The sequence below is a fragment of the Plectropomus leopardus genome, chromosome 20 (genome assembly GCF_026936395.1).
Source record: "Plectropomus leopardus strain MGB_pleo_1.0 chromosome 20, ASM2693639v1, whole genome shotgun sequence".
NCBI lineage: Eukaryota > Metazoa > Chordata > Actinopteri > Perciformes > Serranidae > Plectropomus > Plectropomus leopardus.
In genome coordinates this window covers 1341833-1364869 of record NC_142195.1, presented here as the reverse complement: position 1 = coordinate 1364869, position 23037 = coordinate 1341833, and the positions used below count along the sequence as shown (strand labels likewise).

Here is a 23037-nt window from a genome sequence, read left to right as displayed (position 1 = left end):
AGCAGTTATTCTCAGGTCATTTCCCTATTTTCCTTTACTTTGCCATTTGTTTGAGGTTTTTTTAGGCTGTTTTTTTTGTTACTATTTTTCAGCTATCTTTCTTGCATATGTCTTGCTAATATCTAGAACATTTCTGCTTTTGTTGCTCATTGCCTTCTTCCAATGTTTTTGAACGAGGTCAAGCCATTTGTTTAGGTTTGAAATGGTCAAAAGAAAATAATTTTTAATATCTACGAGTATATATTTCAAGTATACACTCTGCTCCTTGCTGATGACATCGGCTGATCAACTGCTCCTCCCTATCCAAAACCACCGCAGTATCTCCACTTACTTGCTGTATGAGGAAAGCCAGCCTACCCCCACCCTTCCTGTCTACCTTCTGAAGAGGAACCCCAGAGAGAATCCTGAACAGCTGCTTCACTGTCTGGTCTAAGAACTGCAAACACTCAGACTGCACGTCCATTCAGTGGAAAGAGATGTCAGCTGAGTCATCATCAGGAACTCTCCCCCCTCCATCCACAAACCTATCACTAAAGTCTGCACAAACAAGGCCTCCAGAATCAAACTGGTACGGCTGCTACTTTTCTACTACTTACTGTGCTCTCAGTTATATTTACACTTAGCTCTAGTATAGTTATCTTGTGTCTTGCAGCATATTCTTATCATGTGGTACAAATCTGGAGTAACCTCCCAGATGATGTTTGACAAACCCAGACTCTGACCAAGGCTAAGCTCAAAACATTCATGTTTTCACACTACCTGCTCTGCCTTGTAATGACTGTAAACTTATTTTAAACTTGATTTTAAATCATTTTAAATGAGCTTTTTATCTTTGCACCTCCTGACTGCACTTTTGCTATTATAATTGTGATTTCTTTTAAACTGTAAATCATTTAGTAATAGATTTAGCCCTTATTTATAGTCTCTCTTTTATTGTAAATCTCTATCCTTTATTACTTTATATATTTTACTGCTCTGTAACATACTTTGAATTGCCCTGTTGAATGACACGTGCTATAAAAATAAAGCTGCCTTGCCTCACACTTCACTTTTCATATCTTATTTTGTGCGCACTTAATGCATAGTCAGAATGTTTGCTTCACCGCCACTGAAGGCTGCATCATTCGTTCTTCTTGTTGTGCACCGAGGGCAAAAAAAACAAAAACAAAAAACCCTCAATATAATTCTGTTTCTCTGTGTACTGCACTGCATACACAGAAGTCTCTCTTAACTCTTCTGTGGCCACTAAAATTGTGTGACTGTGTCACAAACTCCAGCAAAAGTTATTACATGGACCGCATGTATATTTTTTCTTCTAAAGTTTAGCTATTTGTTTGATGTTTACCCTACGTGCCTACAATGTATAGTTTTTTCCTACTTTTGATAAATGTCAAAAGTTTCATGTGATAGAATACTGCAAGAACACTAGACCAATAAATTTCCATAATTTCAACAGGGAGACAATTAGCTGACAGTATGACTGTCAATTAGACTTGGGCAGTATTACTGTATTCCAGGGAATTTAGAAAGCTGTAAGGTATGTTTTTCAGTAATGTCATAAATACAGGCGCTTTCTATTTAACTCATTGCATGTAGTACACAGCATGCACCACCAGAGCTCAGTCTGTGGTCTCTATTGTTGGAACAGGCAGCTGAACTGAAAGACACAGTGACACCTAGCGGTGGAGGGAGAAGTTATAGGATTGTAAACAGCCAGTGGCCAGCAGGAAGAGAGAGACTATGGGGAATAACAGCATGTCTTTTATATCTAACTTGGTGAATTAAGGATTTGGACCAAACCGGAGCTGGTGACTGTTGGAGCAGTTGACTTACTAACTAGATTACTAACAAGAGTAACCAAGACAGTTTGGGTGAGTTTTATTTTGTTTCTGTTGAATTTGAATAACGTGTGTTTTATGATGAGTTAATGGAGCAGTAAAGCCTCGTCAGTCTTCTCTGACCTAGACAAATTTGAATTCAAAAGGTGTACAGCGTATTTCTCTGTTGAAGGAAAATCTGACTTTTCTTAACATTTTGTGAGTTTCTACTGTGTATGTATTAGTCTGAAAGCTGAAATTTCAGGAAGGTATAAAGGTATAAATCTTACATACTGCCCAAGCCTGCTGTCACATTTGACATCAGCCTAGAACTGACTATCTCAGAATATTTTGGAAGTGCTCCAGCTCTGCCAGATTCCTTCAGTTTCTAGACTCCTACTCCTTGGGCAGACACCTCCTGATTTCTAAAAATCCAAACTTCCCAATGCTGGTCAGAGGCAGAGCTGCTTTAACGTCTTTTAACATGCTGCTGACACCGCTCTGCAGCACAGTTGTGTCATTAAAAATTCAGAAGCAGTCAACCAGTGCAGCCCCACACTTGTACAGGTCATTTCGGAGGCGTACTCACCGGCTTGCACCAACATCAGTGAGCCACAAGTTTAAAGGAACATTGACAGAGTGATGGGAAAGGAAAGAAAAGAGGTCATCAAACATATGACAGCTGATATCACAAGTATTGCGCAGAGGTTTTTAAGCATGTAGCCATCATGCAATAAACACCAACACAGCATGCTCAGACCTCTTTCAAAATCACATTATTTAGCTATTACTAAAAAAGTGGGGGCTGCCAAAAGACTGCAGAATTACATTTAAAGGGGGCTTTAAGCAAGTTAGAGATTATACATTTTAAGATACTTTGGAACAAATTTATACCAGGATGGTTTACTATTAGCACCACGTAAGTGTCACTGAGCAAGGCAGCCCCACACTGCTCAAGTGACACTATTCACCAGTCCACACATACAGACAGCTGTGGAACAGGGCAGGACCTTGGTGTTAATGTGTCTAAGTGTAAAAGGGTAGAGCAGGGTGCTGCTTAAAGACACCCAGAACAAAACAACTCAGGATATCATAAAAAGGCAAAACTCTGTGGCATTAGTTTGGCCCACTGCACGTGATTTTACCATGCCTCACCTACAGGCTTTATGGCTCTATTTTAAACGCACAATGACAATGACGAGCAGAAAGGTCAGTGACACAACTCATTTAAGACCCTTTCCACAGCTGTGCTGATAGTAGTGTGGTGTGAGAAACATTACTCACCACGGTTATTAAATATCATTAATAACTATTAAATATCAGAACTACCACCACACACTTGTATGCCTCCGCAATCCAGGCAAGCTGCAGTTATAGTTTACATCCATGTCTGCAAAAACGTTGATACCTCACACACATCTTCCCTCAGCAGCACAGAGGATGCTTTGAGGGTCCAGGGAGAGAGGGAAGTCGTATGCTGAAAGTTCCCCTGAGGCAAACTTTAACATGATTTGGACTGAAAAATCTATAGAATTGCCAGAAAAGTGTTTTTGCAGAATATTCAAGTTCATGTTTTTAACAAATTTCCTCAAGGCAGGCAAAAGGTCATTGTGAACGTGACCTTTGACCCCTGGATTCTAATCAGTTCATCTTTGAGTCCAAGTGGACATTTGTGCCATAGTTGAAAAAATTCCCTGATGATGTTCTTGAGATATCCCATTCGAGAGAATAAGACAGACAATTTTACAATGACCTTTGACCTCCAGACTCTAATCAGTTTATTCTTAAGTCCAAATTAACATTTGTGCCAAATTTGAAGAAGTTCCCTAAAGTTCATTTTAGCTGAGTTTGTGAATGAGGTGCTTTTACCTATCTTTTTGATTTTTTGATTTCTCTTTCTCCATGTTTATTCCTAGTCTGGTTAAACCATGTTGATGACATGAGCTCAGTATTGTGTTTCTCTCTCCCTGGTTCAGTATGCCACCACAAACGATTTCAGTGAGCGGGAGTTACTCACTTTGACAGACAGGCTCCTTCAGCCAATCCTGACATTAGCAACTACACAATACCGTTTCCAGTTAGACAGTAACAGTGTAAAAAATACAATTTATTAATATTTCACATGCATGTGATGTGGGAAGTTGTAGTTTCCAAGTTGGGAAGTTGTTTCTGACTTCACTGTGTTCATGTGCTTTAAGGTTGTTAAGTGGGAACAACATGGAAGCTACAAAGACGATGGGCTGCATTTTAATACTAAGAGTGTTTAAACAAGAGGCTGATAGCTGTTTCAAATTTATTTATATTTTTATCTTTTTTTTTATCTTATTTTATTTTTAATATATTTGATATATTATATATAATATTTATATATTTTTATATTTAATCTAGGTCACTCTAAGTGGACAGCAGTTAACATTAATAGCATATTACACTTTACATGTGATCAAAAATTGATATTTAATACGGGTATTAATAAAAAAAAAAGTTTCTTCCCACTGACCAAACATTGACTTTTGCTCTCCATGTTTATGCATTTATGACATCAAGTTGACAACTAGTGTAATAAAATGTTGTCAATGTTAGTATAATCACCTTGCATGCATTAGATTTCACAGTTTGCTTGCTTCAGCTAATAGATGCAGATATTAAATTGTGCAACTACTAAAAGTATGTGATAGCTACAAGAAACAAAATAACCAAATATATATATATTTTTTTACTGTCAATTGTTGACACTGTTTCCATGTGTTCCACCTTTTCTGCTGCCCTGAAATGTCACACAATCATCACAACTCGGCAGCTCGGGTATCATCAAAATTTCCCACTTGTAATTATGACTTTGGAGAGCCGTTCATGTACTCCGAACTTGTAATTTAAAATATTCGATATTTCAAAGGAGCATGTGAAGGCAGCAAAAGTCCAGATAGACACAGGGAGAGAAACAGAATGTTGAGCTCATGTGATCAGGATGGTCTTACCAGGCTAGTTTATTCCAACTAACCCAGTAAATGATCACTCAGTCAGCATGGCCGTGTCCACACTGTTAGTTTTGATATGGCTGCTGTCATGCAGAGCTGCTGAATTCCCTCATTTCAAGTATGTCTCTCCAAGTTATACAAAATTTTTGGGACTGTTAGGACAATGGGGAGCACTGTAAACTGCTGACAGCACAATATGTGGGTAAGATGTCTTACCACCAGCACATGCTCTAGCAGTCCCAGGTATCCAGAGGCACATTCATTGCCATAGCGCAGAGCTCTCATCTGGACATCCTTGCTGACCTCTGGGTGGTATGCAGCTTCCTGAGAGAGCAAACACACACTAATCAACAGCTGAACCAAACACTGACCGTACAGGCAGGGGGCAATTCAGCATGCTAAAATGCAATGAAGAGGACATTAGTGTGAAGTGAACTGTATTTCTGAGTTGGAACATTACAGAGATTTACAATTTAAGAAGAAATCTCACTAATCTGACTGATACTTGATACCATTTAGTAACTTTGGGCCAAAGATGGGAGACGAGTTCCAGAAAGAGCTGTATTTTACTCATGGGAACAACAGATATTATTATCATTAAATATGGAGCTGATGTCTTCAAAACCACATTGTAGTTAATAAATCAGAATTCAGTATTTACATTATGATCAGATTTAGATAACCCCTGATCACAAGGATATGATTTGAGAAAATATTTAACTACTACTTGAAAAAATGAACAATGACTTTGGTAAAAATAATCTTTTGCAATGGAGGAAACACACTATTAAAATGATGACTGCACCTGTGGTTGATTAATTGTGTTCCATTCCCTTCTGAATATTCCCGACTCATACTTCACAGACTTAGAAATGATCTCTCTCTCTCTCGTTCTAGATTTTCTTTGGGGCAACTCACAGCATCATACATGGATAAAGCAACTACAAGATTACACAGATGGAAGGGACTCTGTCCCTAATGTTACATGTTGCTCCTGGGCTATAAATGTAAGGGATATGTGAGCGCAGTTACCAAGTCATAGGACCAGAGCTTAACCAAGCTAGTTCCTGCCATGGGTGTATTTTTTGTGAATAACACAGAAACAAACAGCACAATACAAGTGACCAACATGAAAACAGACAGAATGGAACAAGACAAGGGGGGGGGGGCAATGGCTACACCGGACAGATAGCTTAGTTTGTGTGTGTGTGTGTGTGTGTGTGTGTGTGTGTGTGTGTGTGTGTGTGTGTGTGTGTGAGTGAGTGAGTGTAAGAGTGTGTGTGTGTGTGTGTGTGTGTGTGTGTGTGTGTGTGTGTGTGTGTGTAGGTGTGTGTGTGTGTGGGTGTGTGTGTGTGTGTGTGTGTGTGTGGGTGTGTGTGTGTGCATGAGTGTGTGTCTGTGGGTAGAAAGATTGTCTGCATGAGGATATCCAGGGTAGAGGGGAGAAAAAGAAGTTCTGAGGAGAGGTGAGAAAAATGAATTAATTAAAAAAAAGAGAAACGAGAACTTTGAATTTGAAGGCGAAAGCGGAAGCGTCTTTTTCTCTCATCACCAGTCATCTAGAGTGCCTGTCATGACTCTGCTGTGTACCTTGCAGGAGTGCAGCATGTCAGCGATGGCCCTTCTGCTCAGGTTGGCCGTGGCGATGATGTCTTCCTGGCGACAGGAATTTCCAGCAGCCACTGCCTTAGCTGTTGCCATGGTGATTCCTTTTGTCATGCGAATGAACTCCTCTGGTGTGGTCGTCTTTGGTGGTGGGTCAGAACTGCTGAACACCTGTGTGGTAAAACCAGCATGCTGTTAGTGAGATACTCAACAGCTAAAAGACAATGTTAATTCATTCATGCAACAGTGGAGTGAATCCTGAGCTGCAGGATCAGTATTCTTTATGAATCCTTCATACTGAAGGATTTTGCTTTCAGTTGGCATCTTCTACTCATCAAGGTCGTAGGGAGATATCTATTTCAAATGTTGACACCGTACTGAAAACATGTCCAGCTAAAGCTTGTAATGACTCACAGCCAGCTCTTGTTTGATGTGTTCAATGGTGGCCTCCAAAGCTCTGGTCCCCTTTGTAGCTTCATCCTCCACTGCCTTCACTGTCTTCAGGAGGGACGTCACATTGGTCACCATCACCTACAGCAGCCAGGGCAGATCACATGCTGATGGGTTAGACTGATGGCAAGAACAAGGTGCTCACTGATGGGACTGACATTAACCCTTAGTGCCAGCTTTGATGTTACACACACTTATATTGCTCTGCGCACAAAATGCTTTTCAAAATCAAGCTTTAAAAAATATTATACATTAATATTATAATAATATTATATTATTACAGTCTAAGATATGTCAATGATTAGCAGCAACATTGATTTTTATACATTGTTATTTTTGTGCAGTGTCAAATAGTCACACTCATACTGCTCTGCACACAAAATGCACTTTTCAAAGTCAGGCTATATAAAAATAGTATACATTAATATAGTTTTCTACACTGAGTTTATTTTTGACCCCCATCAGTCCTAATCATAAATATCAAATATTAAGAATTTTCAGAATTGTAACCCTGGTATTAATCATGATTTCACTATGTTATTTTTATCGCTGTGGGATGAAAAATGTCAGTTTGAATGGGTTTCAATGGAGCATTTTTTGACCTTAACAGTTTGACTAACAATTTAGTTTCCACAGTGTATTTTAGACTTATGGTAGGAGCTGAGCTGGAAATTCACTATATATACTATACTATACTATAAATTCACACAAAAACCCCACAATCTTGCCAAAATGCATGCCATATACACAAACACAGCCAAAATTATTAAAAAATGAAGAATAAAAAGTGCATAAATGTGCCAAAGAGTCCCTAAGGGTTAATAAATGACACAAAGACACACAGCATTGCCAGTGAGAAGTGCATTCAAACGTCTGAGTCTGTACTTCAACAGATGACATGCTGACTACTGAGACAGCACACCGTGGTGGAAGGGTTTGTTTTCATGTCTTCATGTTAACATATTCACATGCTGTGTGCTTCAGCAGCACAAAACATACGATACAGGATATGATCACCTAGAAGTAGTGCCTCACTGTTGTATGCCTCTGCGAACCAGTCAAGTTATATTTACAGTTTGTATCCATGTCTGTCCAGACTCAAATGACAGACGACACTTAACAGGTGCTTTGTGTAAGCTTTGGCTAACGCTGAAAAGAAGCTGAATGTTCTAAAACATGGATGCTTCACACACATCTTCCCCAAGTCAGCACAGATCTCTGCAATCAGCACAGTTTACGGATCAGTGTCACCAATTCAGTATCTGACCAAATGTCTTTCCCTTATGCTGCTGATTCATAACAATGAACGATGACCAGAAAAGTGTTTTTCCAGAACATTATGATGTCGTAGTGACCTTGACCTTTGACTTTCAAAAAACAAATTCTAATCAGTTCATTGTTGAGTCTAATTGGACATTTGGGTCAAATTTGTAGAAATTCCTTTGAGATGTTCTTGAAATATTATCTCACAATAATGAGATGGCCATAGTGTGGAAGCATATAAATGTGTGTGGATCCACTGATGTAAAAAGTCTACTCAGAGACCCCGGAAGACTCTGCCTGTCTTAATGAGTACCCCATTTAAGGTGCCGGAATGCTCCAACAAAACGGCTTCTCTGATGGTCAAACAGCATCCTAAACCCCCTCCTAGCAAATCCGATGCGTTTTCTGACTTTATAAAAGCAACAGTCCAACCAGCATGTGCGCAGAGTGACTGGCCTGCTGTTTTCAGTCACACCCCAGTGTGAGGCAGAGTGTTGCTGCAGAGGAGCAGCTTCACCTCCATGGAGAGAAGTCTCATGTGACTCTGGCTTTGGCTCTTACCTTAGCAGAGTTCTTGAGCTGTAGCATGCTAGGGTCATCATGAGGTTTGCCTGCAGCTGCTTTGGTGGTGCTGATGAGGTTGGCCAGAGCTTTGGCCACATCTTTCACTGCATTGATCAGGACAACCTGGAGAGGGCGGAAACAGAACTTTACAGTTTGAGGCCACATTTAGATGAGACCAGCGCTACTGAAAACTTTTCTTTGGGTTTTAAAAAAAAATTGGCATTCATATGATAACATTGTGAGAATGATTCTTGTGTACATGAACCTGCAAAAACAACTGAAAACACATATGCATGCCAGGCAAGTAATTGGCGGTGTAACTTTGTAATGACACACCACAGAAGAACACCATGTGCCTGTGTGTGGCATGGATCTATTAGAAATCTGGATACAGCCATGGGGGCGGGGCCTCATTCATTCCTATGAGAGCTGCGCAGGTGTGTGGTCCAGCTGTGACGTCACTGTTCTCACAGGATCTGCGCATTGCCAGTTTACACAGCAGCTGAAGGGGTGGAGTTTTCCAAAGATTACAGTTTGGAAACAAGGTTTCAAAAGTTCCTGTTTTCAGGCCCCCAAAACACAAATGTCGCTTGCACCAAAGGCCAAACCACAACAAAAGTTTAATGTTCCATGAGAGAACTGTTGGTGTGTAATCAGCTTCTGAACATGAACACAGAGAGTAAGCCTTGTCTCAGCTCCAGGGTTGGTGTGTGTGTTTATGAAGGTATGTCCTTCAGAGGACTGAGAATCTATTCACTCCATATCATGATTGATGACATTTTCTTCAGGATTAATGAACAGAGTCATGAGTTTACAAACACATCAGGATTATATCAGTGCTGACTCTAGTCGCTGAAGCTTTGAGCCCTGACTGACAGCTGTTGGTAGGACCTTACTGTGTGTCTTGTTGGAACTGAGATTATAAATTGCTCTAAATCTCCATTCTGCCTTTAAACCACTTTTTCTCCTCTTAGCAAAGGGTTATTGTAAAGCCACACACAAAGCCATGCTGCGTGTTCTGTGCTGCCTGTACCTGTGTCTCTGGGTCTTCAGATCCCAGGCTGGCAGCTCCCAGTTTGACCACATCAGCCAGTTTGGTGATGGTGGACACTGAGGACTGGGCAGCCTGAGCCAGTTTCTCCTGACTGGCTCCGGCTCCGGACACCAGCAGCTTGGTGTCCTCCACCAGAGCCTTGGCTGTCTTCAAGATGCATTCTCTGCACACAGGGAGGACACACAAAGATAGTGCACAGATTTACATATTCATCTAATACTCTTCTATCATTACAGCTGATATTCTTAGTCTACTAATATATATAACAGCTTTTAAAATAACTGCTTACAGTTTTGGAATGAAATGATTGCCTCCAAAATCTTTATATTGTGACATAAATGTGATCCTGGTAATGATACAAAGTAGAGCTGGGCAATACTGTATGTCCATATCGTAACCAGATTCTGTCTGAGATTTTGACATCATACTTGCAATGATCTAGTTTCCCTTCAGGATATACACAGTTTCTTGTAGTGTGCTGATGTTTGATAGCAGCTCTCTGTGGTGAGCAGTACCTGTGGTCAGCAAAGGTCTCTGCGTTCTCTCTGTTCAGAGTTCCAGCAGTGGCAAACATGATGGTGGTGTCCAGGTCTGCAATGATTCCAGACACAGCACTGGCTGCTGTGATGCAGGCCTGGGTGCCACGGTTACCTGCCTGCAAGGACGCCAACACATGGGAGACCTGCAAGAACAACACCGACATGTTAGGGATGGAAGAACTGTGCAGATCTATCAGAGTTACTATTTACTATTTGTTCTGTAGATGGTGAGGAAATGAAATCAAATATAATCAGCGGTTCGATCTCCGGCTCCTCCAGGCAACCACTATCCTTGGGCAAGATACTGAACCCTAAATTGCTCCTGATGCTGCATCATCGCAGTGTGCATGCGTGTGAATGGATACTGAGTAGCAGGTGCAACTTTGTACAGTAACTTCGGCCCCCAGTGTGTGAATGTGTGCGTGAATGGGTGAATGTGACCTGTAGTGTGAAAGCGCTTTGAGTGGTCAAAAAGACTAGAAAAGCGCAGTACAGTCCATTTATCATTTACCATGCTGGTACGAGTGTTGTGATCTGTAGATCCAAGGAGGACAAAGGTCTAAAATTCCCTGTCTTTAAACTATCTGATAATAATCTTGATGTATGTAATATTGTAAAATATCTGGACAGAAGCCACAATGAATAAAACAAACAAACCCAACAAATGAGGAAAATAAAACTTCCTATGTGACATCTCTGACAACTGCAGTAAGTGACTGTGTATAAATATTTTAAAAAAGAATCCAGGGTTACTTCCTTTATGTTATGAAAATTTCATAAACAAGCAGTAGAAGTACAGTGACTGGAAGTGCACCCTTGACCAAGTGGGTTAAGTCACCAGCAATAGGCAGGTTTCAATTACGGATTTGCACAAAACTAGCAATATTTTCAACATGTTGATAGAACACATTGCAAGATGACTGCGCTTCCACTGAGTGATGTCCTGCAAATTCTATTACAACTTGGAATTTAATATTCCAAGAAGCATGGCGATGGATGTTCAAAACATTAGCAGCTTAATTTCTATTGCAGCAACCGCACTAGCCGTCACTATTTCCAAACCAAGGCCACGTAGGCGTGGTATGGAGCCATAATGGAAAGAGGAGCCCCTTATATGTGGGAGCGGCCACGTATGAGGGAATTCTGGGACATGATAGTCCACAATTTCATCATCATTCATCTCTTCACTATTGCTTTTTAAAGGAAGGCATAAAACTATAGAAAAAAGGAAGTGAAGTGATTGGTTGTGATCTGACCTTCTCCGAAACTTTGCGGGCGCTTTCTATCAGCTCTTTCTTGGTGAAGGAGTCGTTGGGGCTGCATTGCAGAGCTCCAGCTTTGGTCACCAGCCCTGTGCAGCTGAATCCCAGCTCACCCACCTGCTTCTTGATGTGAGAACCAATCTGCAAACACACAATGAAATACATGTCAACTCCAGCACCATAACAGAGCTGGCATGGCCTGAAAAGAGTCTCTCCAACACACTGTGCTGAGGTACTGAAAGTTTCAATTACCTCATCGTTCTCTGCAGTCACGGCTGCATATTTGGCTTCATTTGCAAGATTTCCAAACTCATTGGTGAGCTGGTTGGCCAAACCTCCGAGGTCATCAGGGTTGGTATTCGACTTGGTCACCTGAAGAGAGGACAAACCACATTAGTGGAGTTTTCTGCCATTACAATACTAACATGGAAACAAAATTTTAAAAAAATACTGAGCGTATAATTCACTCAAGGTAATATACGCTTCAATAAATAAATCTAAATAAAGAGATAGATATTTATAGTTGTATATATAATCAGCCCTTTCTCCTAGAAATTATGTTTATATATGACTAATTTGAAAAGGCAAATAGGTTTAAAGGGAAACATAATTCAGAACACATTATGTTTTCCACAATCAGATGACTGAATATCAGTTAATAATTGGAGGCGCTCAGCAGCTACAGCTGATCAGACTGATCTGATCCATCACAACATCAGAGGAGTTTCATACCAGGGAGAAGACAGATCAGACACTACACTCAGATGCATCACTCACAACTTTTAAACTTCATTGTTTTCTGATTCACCACCTGGTTGAAAATCTGAACAACAGAAGAAGCAAAAAACATTGTTCCTCCAAGAGAGCCTGTCTGTCAGCAAAAAAAACCTCTGAACTGTATCATTCATATATATACAGTTCTACATTCTGCGTGTGCAGACACAAACTCCATTAGAAGTTTCTACAGCTGTTAATAGGCTGACTGAGGAGCTAAGACAGAGCTAAGACGTGAGGCAGGTTTTAGGAATCATTCCTGGCTTTATACCTGTTCACCGGACAGGGGCGGGGCCTAATGAGCAAAAACCTTCTGCTAAACATTGCTGCAGAAGATTTTCTTAGTGGGAGAATAACTCTTGTTATCACTAAATCATTTTGTTGGAAATAACTTTTTGTTGCTGTGTGTTTGTTATGAGACATTGACAGGTTTATATAATAACTGTGCCTGAAAATGACCCTCCAAGCTGTTAGAAAATCATTGTAAACTACGGCCTCTCATGATTGAAATATTCAACTTTATTACACTTCTCGATAATCATCAAAGACCCTTACCATCTCCTGCACAGTGACAGCGATGGCCTTGGCTGTCTTCACCATGGTAGTCTGGTAGTCCACGAAGGTGCCTTCAGGGTCAAGTGCAGGTGAGTCTTCCATTTTATTGATGGCGTCGTTGATGGAGTCCACCATGCCGCCCACAGCACCCGCTGCACTGGCTGCCTCAGCCAGAGTGGCACCCAGATCATCCACTGCCTCTTTCATCATCTGCACTGACTCCTCCAGAGCTTCCTGCATGTGCGCTGCCTGCACAGCAGAAAACACATCATCAGACTATGGAAAAAACTTAGCAACACATTTCAATAAAATTAAAGAAATTAAAAAGCACAAATGGCAATTAAATATGATCAAAACAAAAAAATGGCCACGTAAAACATACCAATAGAGGGAAAATAAAACACTGGGCTAATATTAAAGATGTTTTTTTCAAAAGACTTATAGTAATAAAAGTAAACCGTGAGGTGAGACCAGAGCAGGGAGGACATGATCTTGTCTCTTTGTTAAAAGACAAGCAGCAGCGTTTTGTACTCACTGAACGCCTAAGATTGTTTTTGTCCTCACTGAACGTCAAATTACAATAGTCAATGCCATATAAAATCATGATAAACACAAGAGAGGAATGACAGTTTGAGCTGCTTGTGATCTATTAAAGGGTTAAAGGTTAATTAAAGGTTTCTGACTGCAGTTTTGAGATTTGTAGGCAGGGATTCCAGATTCCTCTGCAGAGTGATGATTGACTTTGGGAAAAAAAAAGCCAGCCTCATGGGGGATATCTGTGTCAAGGCTCTCATAGTCAAACATTTCTAAAAATGATCTATTTGGCACGGTGACATCTGACACCAATCTGATCTGGGCTGCAATCGAAAAGTACAAAAAAATCTCCTTCCCTAACAACTTTTTTTTAACCTCATTAGAAAACATCATGAGGGCAAGGCAAATGTAAAGGAGAATTTATAAGGAGTAAGGAAAATAAAACCGCAGAGTTTGGGGGCGCCCGCTGGCTCAGTGGAGCAGCGCCCCATGTACAGAGATAGTGTCATCGCCTTAGTGGCTGCGGGTTTGCTGCCCCCCCCCCCTCCCCCTTTCAAGCTCACACTGTCCTGGCAATAAAAGCCCAAAACCATCTTTAAAAAAAAAGAAAACTGCAGAGTTTAAAGAATCCGACTGCACCTCCCGTAAGCTCTGTAACGACAGCAGAGGTTATTGATGTGTGTCTGCTGTGATCTAACTACAGTGGATGAAAGATGGAAGCCCATCTTTATTGTATTGGCTTTTATAGACCAAATAACTTCATTTCTCATTTCATGTATACGACAGTTGAAGAGAGAAAAGGTAAGGTGAGAGGTGGTGGGGGGTGGTGGGGTTGGGGACATGCAGTAAGGCCAGACTCAAACCCAGGCAGCTGCAGAAGCCTCAGGCATATAGGGTTCACACTCTGCCAGGTGAGCTAGAGGTCACCCCCCCAAATAAAAAAAAAAAATTAATTCATCTGTTTGCTTTTAAAAACTCTCATGTCTTGTCTTCTTGTAGCACTTTGTAAACTGGATCAACAGTGCTGTATAAAAAAATCATGTTAGCTCCTCCAATATGACCTGAGAGGATGAGTGCCAGCTTCTCTACCTTGGGGTTTCCTCCCGCCTCCTTGGCGGTGTAGAGCATCTGCAGGGCTGATTCAGTCAGGGTCTTGGTCTGGTCCAAGACAGCCATCTGCTGTTGGCTGCTCAGGATCTTAGATGCTGTGCCGATGGCTGCCATGATCAGGGGTTCAAAGTAGCTGGCCATCTGAGACACCTGTTCAAATAAAACATGCAGACATGTTCAAAACAGAGATTCTGAAATGATAGGAACATGCTGGGCTTCACGAATATCAGTGCAGCCCTCATCAGTTTAGACGGACCAGCAGTTAGTCAGTATTCACACCAGCAGTTCGTCAGCATTCATTTCGCAGTGTGTCAGGTGTGTAGTGGTGTTGTCCCGTGTTACCTTGTGTCCCAGCTGGGAGGCCTCAGAGCGAGCAGCCACAGCTACAGGATCAATCAGGTTACTGATCTCATGGACCGAGGCTGCCATCTGCTCATGGAGAGTCTGCAACATGAGCCCATAGAGGTTTCATTCGTAAAACTTCAGTCAAACACACATTTATCTTCATGCTCTACAGTCGGCTGAGTTTTCCTTCATCACTTGCTGTCAGAGTACACTTGCTAGATTTTCACCTCCAAAGGTACACAAAATGCACTGCAGTACAATACAGTACAACAGCACTGCAATACTACCTACAGACAAGCTGCAGTAGGTGCTGATGCTGCTTTGACAAAACAATAATAATATCTAAGCATGGGAATTCATTGTTGACCTTTGATAACCACATACACTGAATAGTCTTGACACCCAGGGGAATTCTATTTGCTGAAGGTAAAGATATTCACTATGGGACATGGCAGAAATCATTGGAGGCATTCAAACCTTACGTTTATGATGTTTGATCAAAGAAATAAAAACTCAAAGTTTCATAGCTTTTATGACATTTTAATTGTGTCTTGTGTTCCCTTGTATAAAAAGACCTCAGACTTTTATAAAGCAGACTGAGGGATTATGTTCATTCAGAAAAAATGTGGACTTTTCAACTTTTTTCTTAAAAAAAAACAGGCACATGCAGTTTGTGGATACGTGACAATGAAATGTAAACCAGTGTGTGCGTAAAAACAAATTTCATGTTTTAGGCAAATTTGTTACTTTAAGAGACAGACAGTTAAAATGTGATACATGTTTCTTATAAATGAATTTTGTGCAGACACTTTTGATGTGACACATTTTATGAATTAAACTTTTTTTTTGTTTTTGTACTAACTGCATTTTAATCACACATGCACACATTTACACACACACGTGCACACAACAAACAAACACACACACACACACACACACACACACACACACACACACACACATCAGTATTGTATAACTGTTGTGTAATTTGTTGAGCATCATGACATTTTCACAATTTACTCAGGAAAAGATAAGTATAAGAGGTTTCTGACTCTCAACCAGTTTACTGAGCCGAGATACAAAACTGGGCACTCACAAAGCTCTGTGTGTGTGTGTGTGTGTGTTTGTGTGGTGTGTGTGTGTGTGTGTGTGTGTGTGTGTGTTTACCTCCATGGAGATGTCCTCTCGGGGAGTCAGCTGCTGGCTAATGGCAGCCAGAGAGGCCTGATCCACCTCACGGATGCAGCCGTTCAGCACCTCAATAGCATCGTCACATTCTCTCTGGCCAGGAGCCTTTTCTCTGAACAGAAACACACACGAGATGAAGGATGTATGAATTAAAAAATGTCTGTACATGGAGTCCAAGTGGACAATTGTGCCATATGTGAAAAAATTCCCTAAAGGCTGTCAGGTCACGGTGAATTTGGCCTTTGACCACCAAATTCTAATCAGTTCATTATCTAGTCCAAGTGAACATTTGAACTAAATTTAACTTTCTTTAGGTGTTCCTGAGATATCAGGATTGATAAGATTGATAATGAGAATAACACAGACACAAGGTCACAGTGACCTTAAAGCTTGACCACCAAAATCTAATTAGTTCATCCTTGAGTCCAAGTGTACGTTTGTGCCAAATTTGAAGAAATTCCCTCAAGCTGTTGTTGGATATTACATTCAGGAGAATGAGACAGATGAGGTCACAGTGATGTTAACCCTTGACCACCAAGGTCTAATCAGTTTGTTTTTGAGTTCAAGTGGATGTTTGTGCTTGGTCTACCATCAGTGAGAAGAAAAGGTTAAAATAAGACTAGAAAATGTTGCCTGATCAGTCAGAGAAGGTGGGAGGCAGTTCCGTCTGCAACATAGACTGTATATAAAGATGGATGACATGACAGCTCCCCCAAAGTGAGGTTATTCAATCTGGATTGCCCCCTGGTGTCTGACTGCAGTACAGGTCCTAAGACCCGCCCCTCCATGTTGAATGGTCATAGGCTGAACTTAAAAAGTCAAAGTACACGTCAAATAAATTTTTCCCAAAGATGGTTTCTGTCACCGAAGGTAGTTCTCATCACCTTGATGTTTGTTCAAGCGTTTGTTTTCATGATAGGTTTGGTTTTAATGAGTTATTAAATTGTACAAAAGGGGGCTTTTCCACCATGACTGACAGCTGTGACAGCCAATCTTTGCGCTCACATTCAATGGAGCTGCTCACTACTGGTCAGGCAGGTGTTTGGGTGGGAACTCCCCCACTGAGGATATCATTACTGCGCAGATGCAGAGCTCCCAATGACATCACCCTTGCAAGATGGCAACACTCGTATCTGTGATATTTTAACCTCAATTAAGCATAGCGGGGGTAAGTGGGGTCGCGTTGTCCATCTTTATTTACAGTCTATGGTCTGCAACAGTAGTAGCAGTAGAGTTTACCTCATGTTGGTGATGAGTTTCTTGATTGAGTCAGACACAGTCCTGGAGTGTCCAGCCAGCACAGACCACTTGGGGGGATCTTTGGGGTTGACAGCCAGAGAGCGGGCAGTCTGGATCAGGCCAGTTGAGCTCTCCAGCATCATCTTTGCTGCCGCCACAATGGGCTCCATGGCTGCATGACCCTGAAATCAGGATGAAAACAACTTTCTACTGGAGGAAAGACAGAATGCTATTGTTCCAGAAGCTGTGTTAAGGGACACATGAAGGAATCAAATGAGATTATAACCTTAATACATATTACAGGGGATCTTTACGGATCCATCCTAAATAGTGCTTTTCCTTGACTAACTGACTCAACGAGCACAGAACAGGAAAAAAAGCTGGCACACACTCAAACTGCTCCAAAGCTCTTTTCGTGTACGAGATACATACCTCAGGGCTTATCTGAGCAGGAATGCTGGCAAACTCTGGGTTGGAGGCGAATGCGGTCAGGTTGTCCACAGCTTCAATCAGAGGACCAGTGGCAGCTTTACACTTCTCTCTGTTCTCCTGGTTAAAGGCTCCATCCAAAGCCTGCACACAGGGTTCAGCCCTGGTTACATTTATTGTATTGCTGTGTCTCTGGGACTAGAGTGGCTCTGATCCATTACAGAACTGGATCACAACTACCAAACAACCACCAGCCAGGCAAAGACATGTAAAGCAGATATCTTCTTTGAATCTACACACAGTATTTGCTTTTCATTTAACTGATGATTAATCTGAAAATAAAAAACTTAGGTCGCCTCCCTACACACACACATTTATTTATTTATTTTCTGTTACTTTATATTATTTCATTTACTTTTTAAAATATATTTTCCTGTTTAAAAAGAAAAAAAACAACAGCAAAAAAAAACTTGCAATGTCATGAATGTATGCAATACTCTGGAAAAAAAGAAAAAGAAAAGACACCTTTATGGACTTGACCAGGTTGGCAGTGGTATTGGCCACCTCTTTGGCTGACTGGACAAACTGCCTCTTGGCGACAGGGTTGGGAGTTTTGGAGGAGGCCAGGCGGCAAGCGTTACACAATGCAGAGGTGTGTTTGGCCACGATGGTGGCTGCAGACAGCACCTGGACACACACGCAGCAGGGGGGTCAATCAGAGATGGATTTAATGACATATAGACTCACTCACAGAAATGAAGGACAGTGATGATTGCTGACTGGGATGTCAAAGTGAGGTGAGCATGTACCTGTGACTGGGTGCAGGCCGGGTCCACCAGGTTCTGGCAGGCCATCTGTATCGACTGATTAGCCCGAGCAAACTGTGCGGGGTCCACCAGACCCTTCTGACCTGCTGCACTGTTGGGGTCTGATACTCCCACCAGGTAGGCAGCCTGAGAAGATCAACAGATTTCTGGTCAGTTTATATCATGATAATAATTACAAGCACTCACATTACAAACACAACCACAACACACACCTTACCAGCCTAGTGTTTGTCTCTGTGCCAAAGACTCAGACTACTGCAACAATAAAGTAAGCCTCAGTGATGGTGTTTACCTGTGCAGCTGCTTCAGTCAAACCACAAAGAGCTTTGGAGCCACCACTGACTGAATCACCAAATTCTGGCAGGTTGGAGTTCTTGGCATTATGGGAAATGCCAGCCATGGACTCCCCAAGAACCTGTCAACAGGAAACCAGAAGACAGGAGAGAATGTCTTCATTGTGTCTATTTATGCTTCTTATGAATCCACTGAGGGAACTGGGATCAACCAAACCTCAGAAGCAAAGCAATGTCTGAGAGAGTAACACACAGCCACAACAGATCACTCATCCAGAGGTAACTTTATGAGTCATAACTGAGTTCCATCAGTGGCACAGGGCATCAAAAGCTGTCAAACACTGAACACTTGCATGAAATGTCTGCTCTGTTCACTTAATCTCTGACCGTTCCTGATAGGAATCAAAAACCTCTCATTCTATTTAAGCATCTTCAGTTGTACAGCTGCTTGTAATCAGGCAACTTCTGACATTTTAGAATTTTGGCTTCTTTGTAAAAATGAAAAAAATGTATCGTGTTAATAATTCTTTAGGTAATCTAATATTGTATCAGCCCTTGATTCATTACTAGAATTACCACCAAATTTGAAGAAATTCCTTTGCGATGTACTTAAGGACCATCATGAGACCAATGTGAGGTCACAGTAACCTTTGACCACAAAAAAACAAAACAGTTCAGTATCTTTGAGTCCAAATGGATATTTGTGCCAAATTTTAAGAAATTCCCTCAAGATGTTCCTGAGATATCCTGTTCATCAGAATGAGACAGGCAAAGTCATAGTGACCTTGACCTTTGACCTATGACCATGAAAATTTAATCAGTTCATGGTTGAGTCCAAGTATACGCTTCTGCCAAATTTGAAGAAATTCTCTCTTAGAATAGTGAAAAACCACTTAATCTGATGTACATGTTCAGTTTTAGAATATCTGACGGGAAGGACAAAGAGGAATGGGGTTAAATGTTCAAAAGATGTCTGCAAAGACAAAAGAAATGTTTTTTTTCCTGATAAATTCGACACATTTAACTCACGCCTTACCAGGATGTCTCTACCATTAGTATCATATCAGAGTCACCTCTGGGAGACTCTCAAGAAGTTCTTAGGAAATGAAGGTCTCATCAAATAGTGTTCTGTAACTCCAAAGAAATGTCAGTGGAATAATTTTAATAGTCCAAATAGCCAATAATAAATAGTCTTTATTTAATAATTTAGATAAAGACAGCTCTACTGTCACTTAGGACAGCCCCTCTTCTTTTAGAGAGATGTAACCATTTTAATGCAGCAATGAAGCAACTTTTTTAGAACATGAATGCATCCTTTAGTAAAGAAGAGAAGAAGAGGGATGATGGAAAGATAGAGAACCAAACACAGAAGGAGAGCAGCAGGGATGTATATTCTACCTTCGAGTTCTCCATGACGCTGTCAATGCAGTCAAAGTATGACAGGTCGTTGATGGCTTCTGTCGGGTTCTCCAGCATCCCCCTCACCGACTGCACACGCACACATGCACACACGCACACATGCACACACGCGCACACACATACACACACACACACACAAAGAAACACACAGTGATCTCACATAACCGCTGTAATGTCTACATGCTGGAATTACATCCTTTTATAAAAATGTTCTTTATAATGACTAATTTACAAATCATGTTTTCCTAATGATACCCACAGTCTGAGCTTTATGAGTTGATTCAAACTGCTCATGTCAAGCTATTAAAAATTAAGCACAATGCGCTCAATCGCAATTTGACTTTTAAAGATTTTTTTAAGGCTGGGTAATGAATCCTCAGTGAATATCAATACACCAATATAATGTTTTGTTTTTTTGTTTTTTTTTGACTATCATGACTATCAAGCTATTCACATCAAATGATTTACACCTAAATACAGTCGTACAGTTGCTTCAGAAGTTCAGTCTTTTATCACCCAGTCCCAAGATTTGTCTGCTCGCAGATATACGCCTGATTTAAACTGGTGATTTTAGAAACAGATTAAGAGAAAAGGAGATGTGAACATTGACAGAATAACAGAGGGATGTTTGCATGATGCCTGTTACCTCCAGCTCTCTGAGAGCGTTGTCACACTCCTTCTGACCGGGAGCCTGCTGAGTGCACATGGTGATGAGCTGGTTGATGCTGTCTGTAACTGCCCTGTGAACACAAACACTCAGGTATGTCAAACACAGACAGGCAGTGAGAAAAGAGCGGCACACAGAAACACAGAGAGGAGTTCCTGTTACCGAGCCGCAGCAGCCAGCTGGTTCTTGAGGTTGGGGGAGCTGGGATCAGTGGACAGAGCTTTGGCTGCCAGCAGCAGCTTGCTAGATGACATGGAGATTGTCTTCAGGTTGGACACCACCTGTGTCTGGTCCTCTTTAGACTGAAGGACAAGAAGAGTAAAATATGAAGACAATATCAAAAACTTACAAGCACTAAAATGATTATACTTCAAAATGTTATGGCTGATACCGCCTTATCTCGATAACTTGACTTGTTCCTTCATGACTAGAGTTTCCCACACATTCCTTTATTTGAGGCGACCCACTACAATTACAACATCTGCTGCTAAATATTGATTTTCTATTTTGGGGGCTGGACAGTTAACTAGGAGCGCTATTGGAATATATATATATATATCATTCGGTTATTTATTGCACCACACTACTGGAGTGCAGAGTGTGCTTTGGGCACAAACTAAGCAGCAGAATGCCATGCAGAGTGAGGGATGCACACAAGATTAAAAATCAGAAATTTAGCTGACCCGAGATAACCAGACCAATATCTCAAAGGCATATATGGTCAGTGAATTCTGATAGCTCACTTCAAATTCATTATGCAGCAAAGATGCAGCAATTGCAATTTTTTTGGCCAATTCTAAGGTGGGCTTCAAGGATGATGATCTTGGGTATAAATGATGGTGAAAGCCTCAGTAGCCAATGTTTTTGCCAATGTCAAAATGACATTTGGCTCATTTTCCCAATATATGTATTAAATTACTATTATTTGTAGTTTCAAATTAATATTAAATTTAATGTGCCCAATTGTAGTTTGATTAGGTGAGCTGACACTGTCACGTCAGCTGGTGATGTGGAGGAGACAGCCAGATCATTCAGCTCAGCCACTTATGAGGGAGAGAGGGAGAGAGAGAGGGAGCTGCATGGCATGAGCACAAAGACAAGTTGATTTTAGCTGTTCCCTCATTTGTTAAAATTCCATTATTTAGTGTCTTGTAATAATAACAGTAATAATAGTAATAATAACAACAAAACTGTACTTCAAACATTCATTCATTCATTTTCCGTAACCGCTTGTCCTCTCAAGGGTTGCCAGACTGTCGCAGGGTCGACACATATAGACAGACAACCTTTCATGCTCGCAGTCACACCTAAGGGCAATTTAAAGTCACCAATCAACCTGAGCTGCATGTCTTTGGACTGTGGGAGGAAGCCAGAGACCCCGGAGAGAACCCACGCAGACACGGTCAGAACATGCAACCTCTGCACAGAAGGACCCCCGCCCACAGAGCGAACCCTGTTCCAACCCGGGTTTGAACCAGGGACCCTCTTGCTGTGAGGCAACAGTGCTAATATGACGCTACCATGCCAGCCGTATTTCAAACACTACATTGTATATTTTTTTAAAAAATGGACTGACTACGTAGTAGATTGGTTAGGCCAGTCATGGCCAATCGATCTGAAATCAGGATCAGATGGGGGGGATCTCTATTATGATGTTGTTCATATACTCATCACCTATATTCTATATAATGTTATGAGGCTGCTGAGGATTACTTAATTGTCCTCTCATCCAATGAAATAATTCAGATGCCTCCCTTTCTGAGTGGATCAGGTGTCAGTCAGATGAAAGAATGACCTACCAGCAGGTTTCTTCCTCTGGTTAAAAGATTTAAGCCTGTTTCCTCTTTGGCCTCAGCCAGCATCACCTCTGTGTATGAATTCTGTCATTACACTGACCTGGGATGTTCCGGCCATGTCAACACCAGCCTCTAGGAAGTTGCTGAAGTTCTGTCCAAACTTGCTGGTGGCCCTGGCCAGGTCCTGGGTGGTGCCTCTGGATGCCTGGACCACCTCATTGGCTGACTGGTTCAGACCGGCTGCTGTCTCATTGAGCTGAGCCTGAACCTCCTGGAAGCTCCTTCCACTGGATGGGAACTACAGATGGAGGAGGAGAACAATGAAATCT

General features: G+C 41.3%; 1 protein-coding gene across 2 annotated transcripts in view; it reads right to left on the bottom strand.

The window, feature by feature from the left end:
- The window catches only part of tln1 (talin 1), a 101141-nt gene that overhangs the window by 22361 nt on the left and 55743 nt on the right, over positions 1-23037 (bottom strand). For both annotated transcript variants that reach the window (XM_088071314.1, XM_042509057.2), the window contains 21 exons: positions 22809-23006; positions 21075-21214; positions 20892-20985; positions 20225-20314; positions 18826-18948; positions 18516-18659; positions 18232-18393; positions 17710-17850; positions 17278-17459; positions 16018-16150; positions 14848-14949; positions 14485-14655; positions 12862-13110; positions 11785-11904; positions 11527-11673; positions 10247-10413; positions 9711-9894; positions 8675-8800; positions 6815-6931; positions 6386-6571; positions 5012-5119 (listed from right to left, as the gene is read on the bottom strand). In XM_088071314.1, the coding sequence (XP_087927440.1) occupies positions 5012-5119; positions 6386-6571; positions 6815-6931; positions 8675-8800; positions 9711-9894; positions 10247-10413; positions 11527-11673; positions 11785-11904; positions 12862-13110; positions 14485-14655; positions 14848-14949; positions 16018-16150; positions 17278-17459; positions 17710-17850; positions 18232-18393; positions 18516-18659; positions 18826-18948; positions 20225-20314; positions 20892-20985; positions 21075-21214; positions 22809-23006 (3084 nt within the window). The remainder of the gene's footprint in view (positions 1-5011; positions 5120-6385; positions 6572-6814; positions 6932-8674; positions 8801-9710; positions 9895-10246; positions 10414-11526; positions 11674-11784; positions 11905-12861; positions 13111-14484; positions 14656-14847; positions 14950-16017; positions 16151-17277; positions 17460-17709; positions 17851-18231; positions 18394-18515; positions 18660-18825; positions 18949-20224; positions 20315-20891; positions 20986-21074; positions 21215-22808; positions 23007-23037) is intronic.